Source organism: Bipolaris zeicola (assembly GCF_000523435.1).
Source record: "Bipolaris zeicola 26-R-13 unplaced genomic scaffold scaffold_89, whole genome shotgun sequence".
NCBI lineage: Eukaryota > Fungi > Ascomycota > Dothideomycetes > Pleosporales > Pleosporaceae > Bipolaris > Bipolaris zeicola.
This window is the reverse complement of record NW_006912138.1, coordinates 90,657-103,185: the sequence shown is the minus strand read 5'-3', so window position 1 is coordinate 103,185 and position 12,529 is coordinate 90,657. Positions and strand designations below refer to the sequence as shown.

Below are 12,529 nucleotides of genomic sequence, written 5' to 3'. Positions count from 1 at the left end.
CTCATCTTCACTATCGACCCCATCCTCCCCCCGCTTCCCCACCATCACCATCTCTCTCTCCCCCCCTCATGCAACCATACCCCCTTATCATCCCCAAACACGCCCTTCATATCCTCCACCGTGCCACACACCCCATCCGCCTCGCCCCAAGCAAACCAGCTCTGGTCCACCGCTGTCCACACTCCGCCCCGTCCCCCGCGCGCATCCCACATGCGATCCCCCCCAACGGCAGACTCATGGTAGCCTACTGCCGACTGCGGTGCGCGGAAGTAGACACGGAGGAATGCGCGCCGGTAGTCTGCGTACCAAAGCGAATCCCAGGTCATCTTCGACGGGGCGAGGTTGGGTTCGCGAGCTAACTGTGCAGCCAAGGCAGCGGGGATGGCGCCCGTGTAGGTATTTTGAACTAGAGGGACGTCGGTCCAGGCGACGTTGCGGTCGGGTAAGGTGTCGATTTTGGGGTCGTAGTCGAGGTTTTTGATGTGTGCCGAGTGGGTATGCGCGGAGAGACTGGGTTTTACGGGGTCTGGGCGCGAGAAGGGCGTGGTTGTATGGTTGAGGGAGGCTGGAGGGGTGAGGTAGGATGGGTCGCGGTTGAAGTGGGTGTAGGTAGTTAGGTTGTCTTTTTCGCTATGGGCGATGGGGATGAGTTCGTTGGGGGTAGTGTAAAGGAGGGGTTGGAAGAGGGTGTGGGTGTAGTCGAGGCCAATAGATAATTCTTGTCTGGTGAAGTTGGAGAGTTCGAGTTCGAGTTTTGCTTGGTTTAGTCGGTGTCGGGCTGCTGGTTTCCTGGATCCGCCGTCGAAGAAGTTTCTGAATTTTGCGCTGGGAGATTTGGTTTCCACCTCGACGGCATCGCGACTCAACTGTTGTTCTGCAAACAGCGTAGCGAACACGGACTGAACGGTCAGTGACTGACTCTTGCCGTCCAGAAACTTCTTCTGCGCAGCCTGATACAACCTTCTCAAATCGCTCGCCGGACCCATGGCCATCCTGGCGTTGATAAACTTGGCAGGCGTCTCTGATATCAGCCGGCCAGTCTCGGTGGTGTACAAGTTGTTGGGAGATGGCGACAACGGCACGTATTTGCACGCCTTGTCATCGCCCTCGCACATCTTCTCTGCCCCAAATAAGATCGTCTGGTTAAACTTCTGAAACCCATTCTCGTCAGTTCCATATCTCTTCAATAACCGTAAATTGCCATCCTCAAGCAACCGCTTGTACTGCTCAATCATCACATCGCTTGGAAGCTGGAACCACGTCTGCTGTGCATCAACGATGAGCACTAGATCCTTGTCCTTGACCAACTTCGTATTGCTCAGGTAATGCAGCGTGTCGTTGAGAATCGCCTCATGACGCTTTTCGCTCGTCGCATGGCCTGACTTAAACTGTACCACAGTCGGTGGAGGGTAGTTGAGCAACATGGCAGATAACGCCGATTTGCAAAAGTCGCTTGACTCGTACTCAAACGGCATGACGAGGTGGAAGTTGGGCGTCGTCTTTTTAAGTTTTGCCGGTACATGGTCGATTTGGCCGTTTTCAATCTGTAACGTCAAATTCGAGGGTGTCTTGAACGACAAGCTTATGGATTCGGGCAGGGTAGGAATATATGCTCTCCAGGGATAATATGAAGACATGCCACGGTATCTTGACGGCAATTCCTACCAGACTATCAGTGTACCGTCCGCTTCATAGATGTTGGATGTAGGTAGCGGCATACCTCACGGTGCTTCATGCCTGTCAGCCCTAGAAAACCCGAGAACAACACAGCCATCATAACCACCATCCTCCCCCTCCTCGTACACACCCATTGTATCGCCGCCCCGCCAACCTCCCTTGGCGATGGCGTGGGTGATGTGACCTTTGTAAGCAAATCACCCACCATACTGGCCCGCCAGGGAAGTCTCCTAGTAGAGACCAAGGGCCCTCAATATCACCGGTTGGGAAAAGAAAGGGCTCTCAGGCCCTGGCAAGTCGAAACAACACAAGAAGAAGGAAAAGGAAGAAGAACCGTTCAGGTTCCGAGCATCCCGCTCGAGTAACCACGACATATGTATTGTAACGCAAGGTACTGACCAAGTACCGCCGCAACGGGGCTTATCTCAGTGTGGCACCCTTCCTTGCAACTCCCCATACGCAGTAATCTCATGCGGAAATCGTACGTACGCCAGAATCTCATTTCTCGACTTTTTCACCGTCGTGGGGATCAGCGAACCGTGTCGGCTGAAACATAACTGATCATCTGCTAAGAAAGGGGAAAGGAGTGGAACCATGTTTCGTCCCCACCCATCACAAGCGTATAACTCTTCCCTTTCTCAGCATTCTGCACCTCAAGCCAGTTGTCAAACTCCGGCTGCCTGGGGTTTCGCAAGCTACAACACACGGGTGTGGCAGTGATCAAGAGTGGTGCGTGTTTTAGACACGCAACGGTTTGAGGTAAATGCAACGTCCTATCTTGGCCGCGCTAGCTTAGAAAGAAACATGTCCTCCCACCACTCAAAGCCACAAATACTGTCATTGCGTTACACTTGTAAGCAGCCCTCGATCAATAGTAGTCGTAGACGTGTCATGTATTCTATCTATTCGATGTGTATACTAATTAGACATTGCTCATGCGTGCCATTCAACCATCATTCCAATCATTCCCAGCTTCAACCAGGAGTGTGTTCATAATGCCTAGACAAGAGAAAACGCCATCGCTACCCAAAACCGTAATACTTCTTCTTTCTCGACAAAAGCGGCTGGTATTTTGAGGCGCCCTTGCTATTCAAACCCGCCATGCCTCTGTCAAGTCTGGTAGGACTGCGCATCCTCATTCCCAACATCGAACCAGACATCCAACGCTGTCTGTCCGTTCGTGCAGTAATATGGGTCTCATTAACAGCCAGCGTTTCCAGACTTTCTGCTACAGCTCGGACGCTGTTCTGGAGCGCATTCCTTCCATTTCTAGACGCACGTCAGCACACCTGCAAACCCAAACACGCGAAGGCGCGCTGATCTTAGGCCTGAAGGGTCTGGTACAACTTCAAAGCCTTTGTGCGCACATCTGCGCACTGTTGCAGCGCAACAATATGCCGTTCCTGTGCAACCTTCCATGTCTCCATGACGCTTTCGTCTTCTTCCATCTTAGCCAGGTAGCTCACAAAGCCAACCTTCTTGGTCGTCTCCCCACGGTTGCGAATGAAGTGATCGTCTAGATCCTCCATCTCCACGCTCCGTGCAGCAAAGTGCCCAGTGAGCACTTTGCAGTAGTTTCGGTACGACTTTACATATGAGCCCATGCGTTCAAAGTAGTGGTCAATCGAGGCCAAATCTAACTTGGCTGGGACAGGAGGCGCCTGGGGTATTTCAGGGTACTTGAGACTCTTTGCTGCATTCGCCTTTATGGGATGAGAGTTGGATGCCTCAGAAGAAAAGGGCAGTGCGTCTCCGACAGATGCCATTCCGCCAAGTCCATTCTTCTGTGGCTCAACAAGTGGTTTGATGAAATCTGGACCGAGGCCATTCAGTCCCTCAGCAGGCGGCTTGGCTGTGGTGGTAGAAGGTGGTGCAGTGCTAGATCCGTTCGGTGTGGTGCCTGGCAAAGTTGTATTCAGCTTTGGCACCGTAGGCCCGGTTGTTGTGCCCTTTTTGTCTGACGATGGTGGCCCAGAGTCAATATCCATTGCGTCCGCATCACCACTTGTTGGCTCTTCAGCAAAAGCTTGGTACTTGGGTCGTGATGCATCTGACTGGCTCTGTGCCTTGGAGGTTCCATTTTGCTGCACAGACGCCTTTCGCGGCGCCTTTGGCCGCTTTGTAGCTTCTGAAGGCCGACGCGGCGAGGTTTCCTTGGCATCATTGTACACCCAATGCGGATCTTTAAATGTCTCTTGCCAGTCCTGAGGACTGAATTTTGCAGCATGAGGAGCTACTGGAGGCTGAGCAAAGTTGAGACCAGGTGGTGGCCCAGGAGGGGGAGGGGGTATCGGGTGGGTGGGTGCGAACGGGTTGGGCTGAGCAGCGAATGGATTCCGATCTGTCACGTTGCGCTGTGAAGCTCTGCCACGTGTGGGAGAGGTTCGGCCTTTTCCGCTGGCACCTTTTGGTATGTCAGGAGCGAAGTAACTATTACTGCCTTCGAACTTGCCATGCCAGTCCGAAGGCGAGAATTTCATATTGATGCTCTCTTCACTCCTACTCTTAAAGGTGTTTGGCATATGGTTCGCAGCCCCATTACTCTGTCGTTTTGGGTCGGGTGTCATGAAGCCACTCTGAGCCCAAGTTGGTGGAGGGGGTCTCGAATGTTGCGGCACGGGTGGAGCATCATGGTGCTTATTGCTCTTTGTGAAAACCTCTGGTTCAGAGTCTGAGTCGCTCGAGTCGGAGTAGCCGTGTGCAAATGGCTTGTTTGCAGTTCCGTTTGCAGCTTTTGCTTTTGCTTGTGCTTTGCGACCTGAATCTGAGTATGCGCCTGCATCTTGTGACGAGCTCGCCCTGTGGGTGTAGGTCGGTGAATTGCGCACACTAGCTGACCTACCTATACCCTCAAACATGGACGTTCGCTCTCCCCCAGCATGAGAGTAGTATGGGGTGCGAACGCGGTTAGCTTCCGAGTACGGAACGTTGTCAGCCTGGCTTTCTTTGGGAGGTGTGGTAGAGTGGGGCGGCGTTGGCGCTGGACGAGCATAGTTTCTATACGACGATCGTGCCTGTCCCTCATCGACACCAGGCACCGAAGGGTCAAATCCCTGCTTGGAAGAAGGCGCTCTTGTGCTTTGACTTCGGCCAAAGGGAGTGCCGTTGGGGTTATTTGGAGGATTGGGGTATGCGCTGCTGTGGGCATTATTGCTTTGTTGTCGAGCGTCCTCGCCCCGCGGTTGCTTCATCTTCTGCCATGCTGTAAATACATTTGCCCGAGCTTCTGCATCTCTGGGCCTTGGGTCTGGCTTTTGCGCGGTTGGAGGCGGGCGGAAGTTCTTGTTTGTAAACCTGTCTGCGCCCGTGGTATATGAGTTTTGGTGTTGGGGTGGTGGGGGACGCTGTGCCTGTGGTCTCGGGGGAGGGGCGCGATAGTAGGACCCATTCGGGGTACTCGTTGTGTACGTGTTGCGCTGGGCGGGGGGTGGTCTTGTTCTCGGCGTGTTGGGCGTGTTTGCGGAGGCAGAGGCATTCCGGTATTTCCTCCTCTCTGCGTCATACTTTGCTCGTTGGGTAGGATCACATAGTATCTCGTGTGCAGCCTGGATTTCTTGAAACCTGACAACGAATTCGGCCTCACGCCCAGGATTGCGATCCGGGTGGTACTGCAGCGCAAGCGTTCGGAAAGCCTTGCGTATCTCGTTTTCGGTAGCGGTGGCAGAGACCTTCAGGTCGGCATAGTAGTTTCGCGTGGGATCGGCTTTGACCATGGCTGCGGCAACGGTTGTCTTATGAAGGAGGGGGAGAGGAGTTGAGGGCACTGGGTAGGCGTGTGTGTGCCGGTGCGGTTACTGGGCAGCCTGCAGAGACTTTGCGGTTCACAGCCTCGTATGGGTGCCGGGCAGTGCTGCTCAGATGATGTTGGTTGGCCGCGCGCGTGAACGTCGGAACATTGTGTATAGCCAGGTGAAGCTTTGCGGCAGCAGGAATCTTAGCACATTCACCTCGTCAGCCGTACGTGTCGTCAGTGGTGCAGAGCAGGCGCGAGTATTATCTGCGTCGATTGGAGCCTGGGCCGCTTGTTGCGTTGGCGTCGAGGTACTGCAGGCGTTGCGGGTTGGGCTGAGATGTTTTGGCTGCGAGGGGCCCACGGCAACGCTTGCTTCAGCCTACAGGCATCCCTGGTGCAATCCTGAAAGGGCCCCCAAAAACAACTGCATCAGCTATGTATACATACAAACCCCAGAGACAGAATCGCAACAAACACACATGCCGCATTCCCCGTTTTTGCTCTCATCGCAACCCGTCTGACGTCGTTGCTGCAGCTAGCTCACCGGCCCGTCAGCTATCCAAGAAGCAGCCATGCATGTCACTCTGACCTTGCCCAGCCAAGGACCACCTGCATCTGTCAAGCAAATTTCGTCAGACGCAATCCTTCTCTCTTCACGGCGACTACAGCACCCACGTGACTTCACAATCAAGGCATCTGGTTCTACGTTTGTCCGTCGTAAACTTCATGAATCCATGGTATTTAATTTTTGAAAGTCCTGCCAGCCTTGATGCTGTGCGGAAGCTACATAGCCCAGGACACCCTATTCCATTCACGCCAGCCCATACGCTTGAAACAATCGACCAGACGTCCCACCAAGCACACCACTCGCTCAGCGCATTTAGCGGTAGCGCCAGAGAGAGAGGGTGTTGTTCCTCTTCCAGGTCTTCCTCCTGCCGGCAGTGGTGTGGTTGAACTTGTGTCCACGGCCAAGACCACGGCTCTTCTTGCCAGTGGCAGTGAGTCCACGGCTCTCGCGGTGCTTGTGGACGGGCTTGACGATCCAGTTGATGCGAGGGTCGCGGCGGATGGCCTTGTGCTGGGGGTCGACGCAGATGACCTCGTAGTACTTGTAGGTCGAGTCCTGGTTGATCCAGTAGGAGTTGAGGACGCGGAGGTTAGCGCAGCGGCGGCCGACACGCTCCTCAGCAGTCGACTTGAGAGAGCGCTGGTACTTGAGCTGGTTGATACCCTGGTTGGTGGGCTTGCCTGTTGGTTTGTTAGTTTGTTGCTCTGCCTGAAAAATCTGACGCTCGAAGCATACCGTAGGTGGCACCCCTAGAAGTAAATGTTAGCTATGCACTTTTGCCCAACACATCGCTGCCAATTGTACGTACTTGGGAGCGGGCCTCTTGCGACCTCCACGGCGGACGCGGATGCGGTAGATAACGTAGCCCTGCTTGGCCTTGTATCCGAGGCGGCGGGCCTTGTCGGGGCGCGAGGGGCGGCTGGCGCGGTGGATGACCTTAAGTTGGCGAAGCTATCGATGCACTCTCAGCAAAGTTCAACGAGTACACCAATTTGAGACGGGCAGTCTCGGGGAATTGTGCTCATACCTCCCAGCACTGTCAGATGTTAGCAGAGTTCATTGTCCAGCTCAGTCGTCTATACGTACGCGGACACGCATCAAGAAGCGCATCATATCCGACTGCTTCTTCTTCTGAAGTTCTTCGACATCTACCGCGGATTAGCTGCGAGCGTGGAATTGCTAGGTTTGGCGTGCGCTTACACTTGAGGGCACCCATCTGTCACAATGTCAGTATACAGTCTACAAAAAATCAACAATAGCGTGCCGACATACCTTGACTGTTGGTTAGTAGATTGTCGACGCTGTCGTGCTGGAGGTGCTGTAAAAGACGGAACACCGATATTTCGCGTAATGTGTGGGGTGGTCAGTGCACGGCCGCTAGTCCTATCACGTCTGGCGGTGGTAAACTATTGCTGGGGCAGAATGGCAGAATGGCGAGAAAATCATGGCTACATTTATTGTGGAGCGAACTGATTTCGCAACGAGCTACATACAGTATGAGACATCCCTTGTAAAACCACTCTTCATGTTTTTATCAAGGTTTGCGGCCGGAGAATTTCCAAGGCTTAGCAGTGGCCTCTTGCGTGACCTTGCCGTCATGTGTCAAGTGCACTCAGCGGCCTTGGTTCATGGGGAGCCCTTTGGTCATGCGCTTGACTCCCCTTTCTGCATACCTCAGGCTCTCCAGTAACTCACAAGTCAGCTGCGCCTTTCCACCTACATTCATGTCCATGTCTCCATCTTCATCAGCTAGTCCTTTCGCATCACCGCCTGCTACCTTAGCTCCCAAAACCTCTCTCACGTTCTTAAGTGCAACTCTTGCTCCCAATTTGAGCTGATTTTCTGTCTCTTCAATATCTCGTTTCCATGTATCCACAATAGGATGCATTTTGTCTTCTTAGAGCTTCCAGATCATGCCATCCAATCTCTTGTATTCATTGACCAAACTCTGAAAAGCACTAAGGACGTCGGTGATGCATGCGTACACGGCGTTGCTTGCAATGTTCGTACCTGCAAAAGTCGGCGTATCGTGTTGTGTGCGACGATTTGGGGTTCTGAGACTCTCGAGTATCGTGGAAGTCAACTCGTCGTCGTGGCGTTTCTGCTCCATTTCACTGTAGCCACCATCAGCCTTTCTCTTTAGTCGGTCAGCTTCTTTACATCGTCTTGTGGTTGGTCCTTAGATCTGTTTGTTCAGCTGTACGATTCCTTCCTTGCACTCGTTCCGGTCGGTCGCTGTCGTTGCAAGCAGCTCATCAAATCCCTTTTTGTCATGTTGTGGCCTTTTGAGGAGACTTTCAAGAGCAAGCATCTGGCTTTGATTACTGTTAGCTGCTGGGTGTTGATAAAGATAGGTCAAATACCAACTGGCCTCCATTCTTATTAAACCCATCATCTTTCCCGAGGTCTGTGGACTGCCAGCATTCTTAGCAAATGGTTGAGTACGTTGTTGACGCACCATTTTTGAGGTCGTGAATCAGTGTACAGCTGTCACAGTGAGGTGGGGAGAGTAGGTGAGACAATAGATTGGAGGAAAGGTGCAACTCAACACAATTTACTAGTCATATGCAAGAGTGTACGTAATTGTATTCGACACACGAAATGCCGGAACTGGGTGAGTATCTGCATATCACATTTCTTTGCTGGCGGCACACTTTGTAGTCTCTTTATGCAACGTCTACATACGGTTTGTCCGCTGAAAGACATGAATCTCGACAGCCCTGGGTATTAGAGCACAACTGGTCACAAAACGAATTTGGAGCATGCAATTGGTGCAGAAAGCTTTTTTATTTTCGCCCTATTGGCATTTGTTTACAAAGACATGCATGGGATAATGTCTGACTAGCCAGTTTTCCATAGAGGATATAACTTGTAAAGGGCCGTCAGTAGGGGAAAGAAGGGACATTAAGGGAAATTTTGGAAGGAAAGTTGAATGGTACGCAGAAGAAAAGAAGAAAACAAGAAAACAAGAAGAGGAAAGTCGCAAACATGATTGCTATGTTTTCCGATAGTTGGTAAGGCCGTTGCCATCATTTCTGGGGCAGTGAACAGTATGAACCGATGTAAAATCCATCATGAAGCAGCCGTATGCGCCTAAATGATCCCTAAAGCATGGTACTAAAAGAAAGCACAGTCTGGAAGAATCCCTCAAACTGTGGTCGAAATTGATCTTGTCGCACATTCGATCAATCAGGAGAAGAAATGTAGCATATCGTAGAGACAGCTACAAGATCAGAGTTGATAGATTAGCTTGAACCTTGGAGAGGCCTTGGGGTTGCTACATCTGCGAGCGGACCTAGTTGCCGAGAGACATGTGCTGCATGGCATTCATCAAACCAGGGTCGTAGTTGTTGTTCTGGTGAGCTGCAGTGGTGGTCGTGTGCGCACTACTACCCGCATAAGCGCCAGAGGTACCGTTGACTTGTGGTCCAGATGTACCATAGTAACCACCAGTGTTGGACTGGCTGCTTCCCGAAGTGTAAGGAACATTGCCACCATAGGTTGTAGGCACATGGGGAACGAACGACTGGCCAGCATTTGACGTGTAGTTGCGCGAGGTAGCATATCCGGCCGTAGTTGTGGTTGGAACGTAGTTTCCACCGTAAGACGAAGGGTAAGTTGTCGGCGGATAGTAGCCAGCAGCTCCATAGGCCATCTGGCTGCCACTCGCACTAACGTTGGGATAGTAGTTTCGGTACATGTGGGGCGCCATCTGCTGACCATGAGGCGCCATCTGTTGACTGTGAGGCGCCATCTGCTGGCCATGAGCCCATGGTTGCATGTTGTACTGAGCCTGTGTGGGATAGGCAGGGATCTGATGCGAGAAAGCGTGGAAGCCCTCATCGTAGTTACCATATGAGCCATGGTTACGGGCTTGACCTAGTCACAATTAACAAGTTGACAGGTTAATGGAAGAAGCGATAGACTTACTATACTGCTGGGCAGGACGATTGTTGTTGGAGCCGAATCCAGGACCAACAGAGAGCGGGGGATTAGTGTTGGAAGTGATGATCGCTCCAGGGCCAATGGCGGAGGGTGGCGGTATCTGAGACATGCCTGCCGGGTTGACGACAGATGCCGGGTTGACAGCTGACATCCAGATACGGACCTTATACTGCTTGAACAAGTCTGTGACAAGCTCGTTGAAGTTGACGTACGACTCAGCGTAGTAGAAGTAGGTGAGCTTGTGGTAATCACTGAGATGTATTAGTAGGCGAAGCCAACATGAGCACGTTAACACTTACGCTTGGTACTCAGCGTCCAAGATCTCCATAGGCAACTTGTGGTCAGCGGCCTTCTGTGCTCCGAGGCGCTTGGCCTTGGCCTCGCCACCTTCCTTCTCACGCAAACCCATGATCTCATGCTGTTGAGCCAGACGCTTGATAAGCTTTGGCTTAATGACCTCTGGCTCTCCCTGACCTGCCAGTCCAGTGCGGCTCATGGGGTTCGGAAATCCATTAGCACGCGCAAGGGCACCAAGCATTCCCGAATCGTTCTGGGTGCCGGCTAGAGAATACTGAGAGAACATGACAAGCCAGCGGAAGTGCTCATCGTTCGCCTCGGCCTTCAGCTTCTTAGCCTCCTCCATAGTCACGTCAGCATGAGTGACTTGGCCAAGATCGCAGCCACGGTCGCCCTCGACAATGACCAGATCACCACGGCGAACCTCAAGCCCGGTGTTGTCGTATACGTAGTAGATATCGGCACGAGAACACTTGAATGTGACGACGTACAGGCGACGATTAGAACGTCCAAGGATGTTGGGCACAGCGTACGGATTGCCAGCAGACATTGCGGTGTTGGGCACAATCGGATCTGGATGAGCTGCCGAGATAGCCGAGGAATTGATGGCACGAGATGCAGGGCCGTAGCCAGTGAAGTAGGCTGCAGCATCAAACGGCTCGTTGTCTTCGTTAGGAGAAGTCTGTCGGGGGGACATGTACTCCTCCTCTTCCTCCTGTGTGTTGCTCAAAGTCGAAAGTGGCATCGTTGAGTTGTAGCTTCCATAGTGCGCAAACGAGTGGCGACGACCAAGGGGGTCAGCCTCACCTGGGGAGATGTTGCCGGTCGCCCACTGCGGCTTCTGCGGACTATCGACAATCTCAACCTCGTGGTCTCGCTTGAGGACTGAGACATGCTCGCTGAAACGACGAGTGAGTCCGGGAGCAGGGACGTTCAGTACCGGGTCGACGTCTTCGAGCTCCTCGATAGCATACTCGGCTGCGTTGTTGTACCCGCTGTTACGTAAGCCAGCAGTAGTCTTACGGCGTTGCTGCTGCAGTTGAAGGACTGGCGAGCCAGTGGAGGTGGCTCGGTTGCGAGCGCGTGCATTCTCCATGGCGGCTTGCTTCAGCAAAGCTTGCTTCTGCTCTCGCTCCCAGTATCCGGCAGGTAAACGCACACCGTGCTCTGAACCGTTGGATGACTCGATATCGTCAACGTCGTCTTCGCGCAGCTGCGAAAGACCGACGGCTGACTCACCAAGGAGGCTTGGCTTAGAAGGCCGGTGACGGAGGCTAGAACTAGGGGGTTGACGTGAGAAGCGGCTTACAGGGTGATGCTCGATATCGCCTTGACCTATGCTATAGGATTGCGATCGGACAGCCTTGCGGAATGGGTTTGGAGCCTGCTGGTTAAGGAGAAAACCAATGCCGTCGTCGGCCTCGTGCGTGGTGGTGGGAGAAGCAAGAGGCTTCTCACCAGGCGGATACGCAGAGGTAGGCGAGGGGGCAACCTCCTTCAGGCGACTGTTTGAACTCGAGGTGAAGCTAGGCGTATTCCAAGGGAATGCCGAAGTGCTGGGACGCGTCTGCTGCGGCAACTCGAGCGATGGCGTCGTCGGTAGCGACCCTGCAAATGACACTGATGGCAACGAGTATTTGCGGTTCGGCTGGATGTCATGGAGCCAACCAGAAGAGGGGCGTCGTACTGCAGGGTACGCGCCAGGGGCCTGGCGAACGACAGGAGCCACGTGCTCACGGTCATCATCACTAGATGCCAAGACATCACTGTCCGGCGTTGGACGGCGCAGCTGTAACTTGGACTTGTCGAGGGCGGAACCACCAACGGCCAAGCCGCCTTTATATGTGTTGGAACTCATGTTGATTCGTCTTTGTCTTGGATAGGTTAGCTACCGTCGAAAGCTTATATGACTGACATGGACGTACCTTGAGATCTAGGGGATGAATGAATGGGGACTAGGTGGCTGTCTAGTTGCACAATCTCTTTCAAGGAAAATGCACTGAGTAAACCGTATAAGTGGTGTACCTTGTGGCAGGATGTGTAAGAGAATGTGCCGTCTAGGGTAGTGGATGTGTCTAGAAGACCGTAGTTGTCTGTGAAGGCAAGTGCCTTGGCTGTCAGTATAAGTATTCAAAGGACAAAGCGGCAACGCTAGAGTAACAAAGTTGAGATAGATGAAGCCAGGAGTTGATAGACATGGCATGCGGCACATACCTGGATCGTTGATGTCAAAAATGTAAGTTCTAGGTGTATATGATGGACAAGTTGGACGACCACGCCAAGTGTACAGCAGCCAGTAGGGTTCTTGA

The 12,529-nt window shown here is 52.9% G+C and overlaps 5 protein-coding genes across 5 annotated transcripts; all 5 read right to left on the bottom strand.

Moving 5' to 3' along the window:
• Positions 1-44: 44 nt before the first annotated feature.
• Positions 45-1,885, bottom strand: COCCADRAFT_26848 (uncharacterized protein; the record flags this gene model as incomplete). Its single annotated transcript, XM_007714788.1, has 2 exons — positions 45-1,661; positions 1,721-1,885. 2 exons carry the CDS (start codon positions 1,883-1,885, stop codon positions 45-47), a joined length of 1,782 nt encoding a protein of 593 aa, XP_007712978.1.
• A 1,114-nt stretch (positions 1,886-2,999) lies between these two features.
• On the bottom strand, positions 3,000-5,390 carry COCCADRAFT_5651 (uncharacterized protein; the record flags this gene model as incomplete). The annotated part of the gene is made up of 1 exon (XM_007714779.1): positions 3,000-5,390. One exon carries the CDS (start codon positions 5,388-5,390, stop codon positions 3,000-3,002), a length of 2,391 nt encoding a protein of 796 aa, XP_007712969.1.
• A 900-nt stretch (positions 5,391-6,290) lies between these two features.
• Positions 6,291-7,124, bottom strand: COCCADRAFT_97949 (uncharacterized protein; the record flags this gene model as incomplete). The annotated part of the gene is made up of 4 exons (XM_007714812.1): positions 6,291-6,680; positions 6,783-6,929; positions 7,006-7,014; positions 7,065-7,124. Coding segments are annotated over 4 exons (606 nt in total), but the record flags the coding sequence as incomplete, so codon positions are not given.
• A 466-nt stretch (positions 7,125-7,590) lies between these two features.
• COCCADRAFT_37405 (uncharacterized protein) lies at positions 7,591-8,289 on the bottom strand (the record flags this gene model as incomplete). Its single annotated transcript, XM_007714811.1, has 3 exons — positions 7,591-7,874; positions 7,926-8,109; positions 8,182-8,289. The coding sequence occupies 3 exons, from the start codon at positions 8,287-8,289 to the stop codon at positions 7,591-7,593; spliced, it is 576 nt and encodes a 191-aa protein (XP_007713001.1).
• Positions 8,290-9,273: 984 nt separating this feature from the next.
• Positions 9,274-12,078, bottom strand: COCCADRAFT_26845 (uncharacterized protein; the record flags this gene model as incomplete). Its single annotated transcript, XM_007714787.1, has 3 exons — positions 9,274-9,857; positions 9,909-10,174; positions 10,223-12,078. 3 exons carry the CDS (start codon positions 12,076-12,078, stop codon positions 9,274-9,276), a joined length of 2,706 nt encoding a protein of 901 aa, XP_007712977.1.
• Positions 12,079-12,529: the final 451 nt, after the last annotated feature.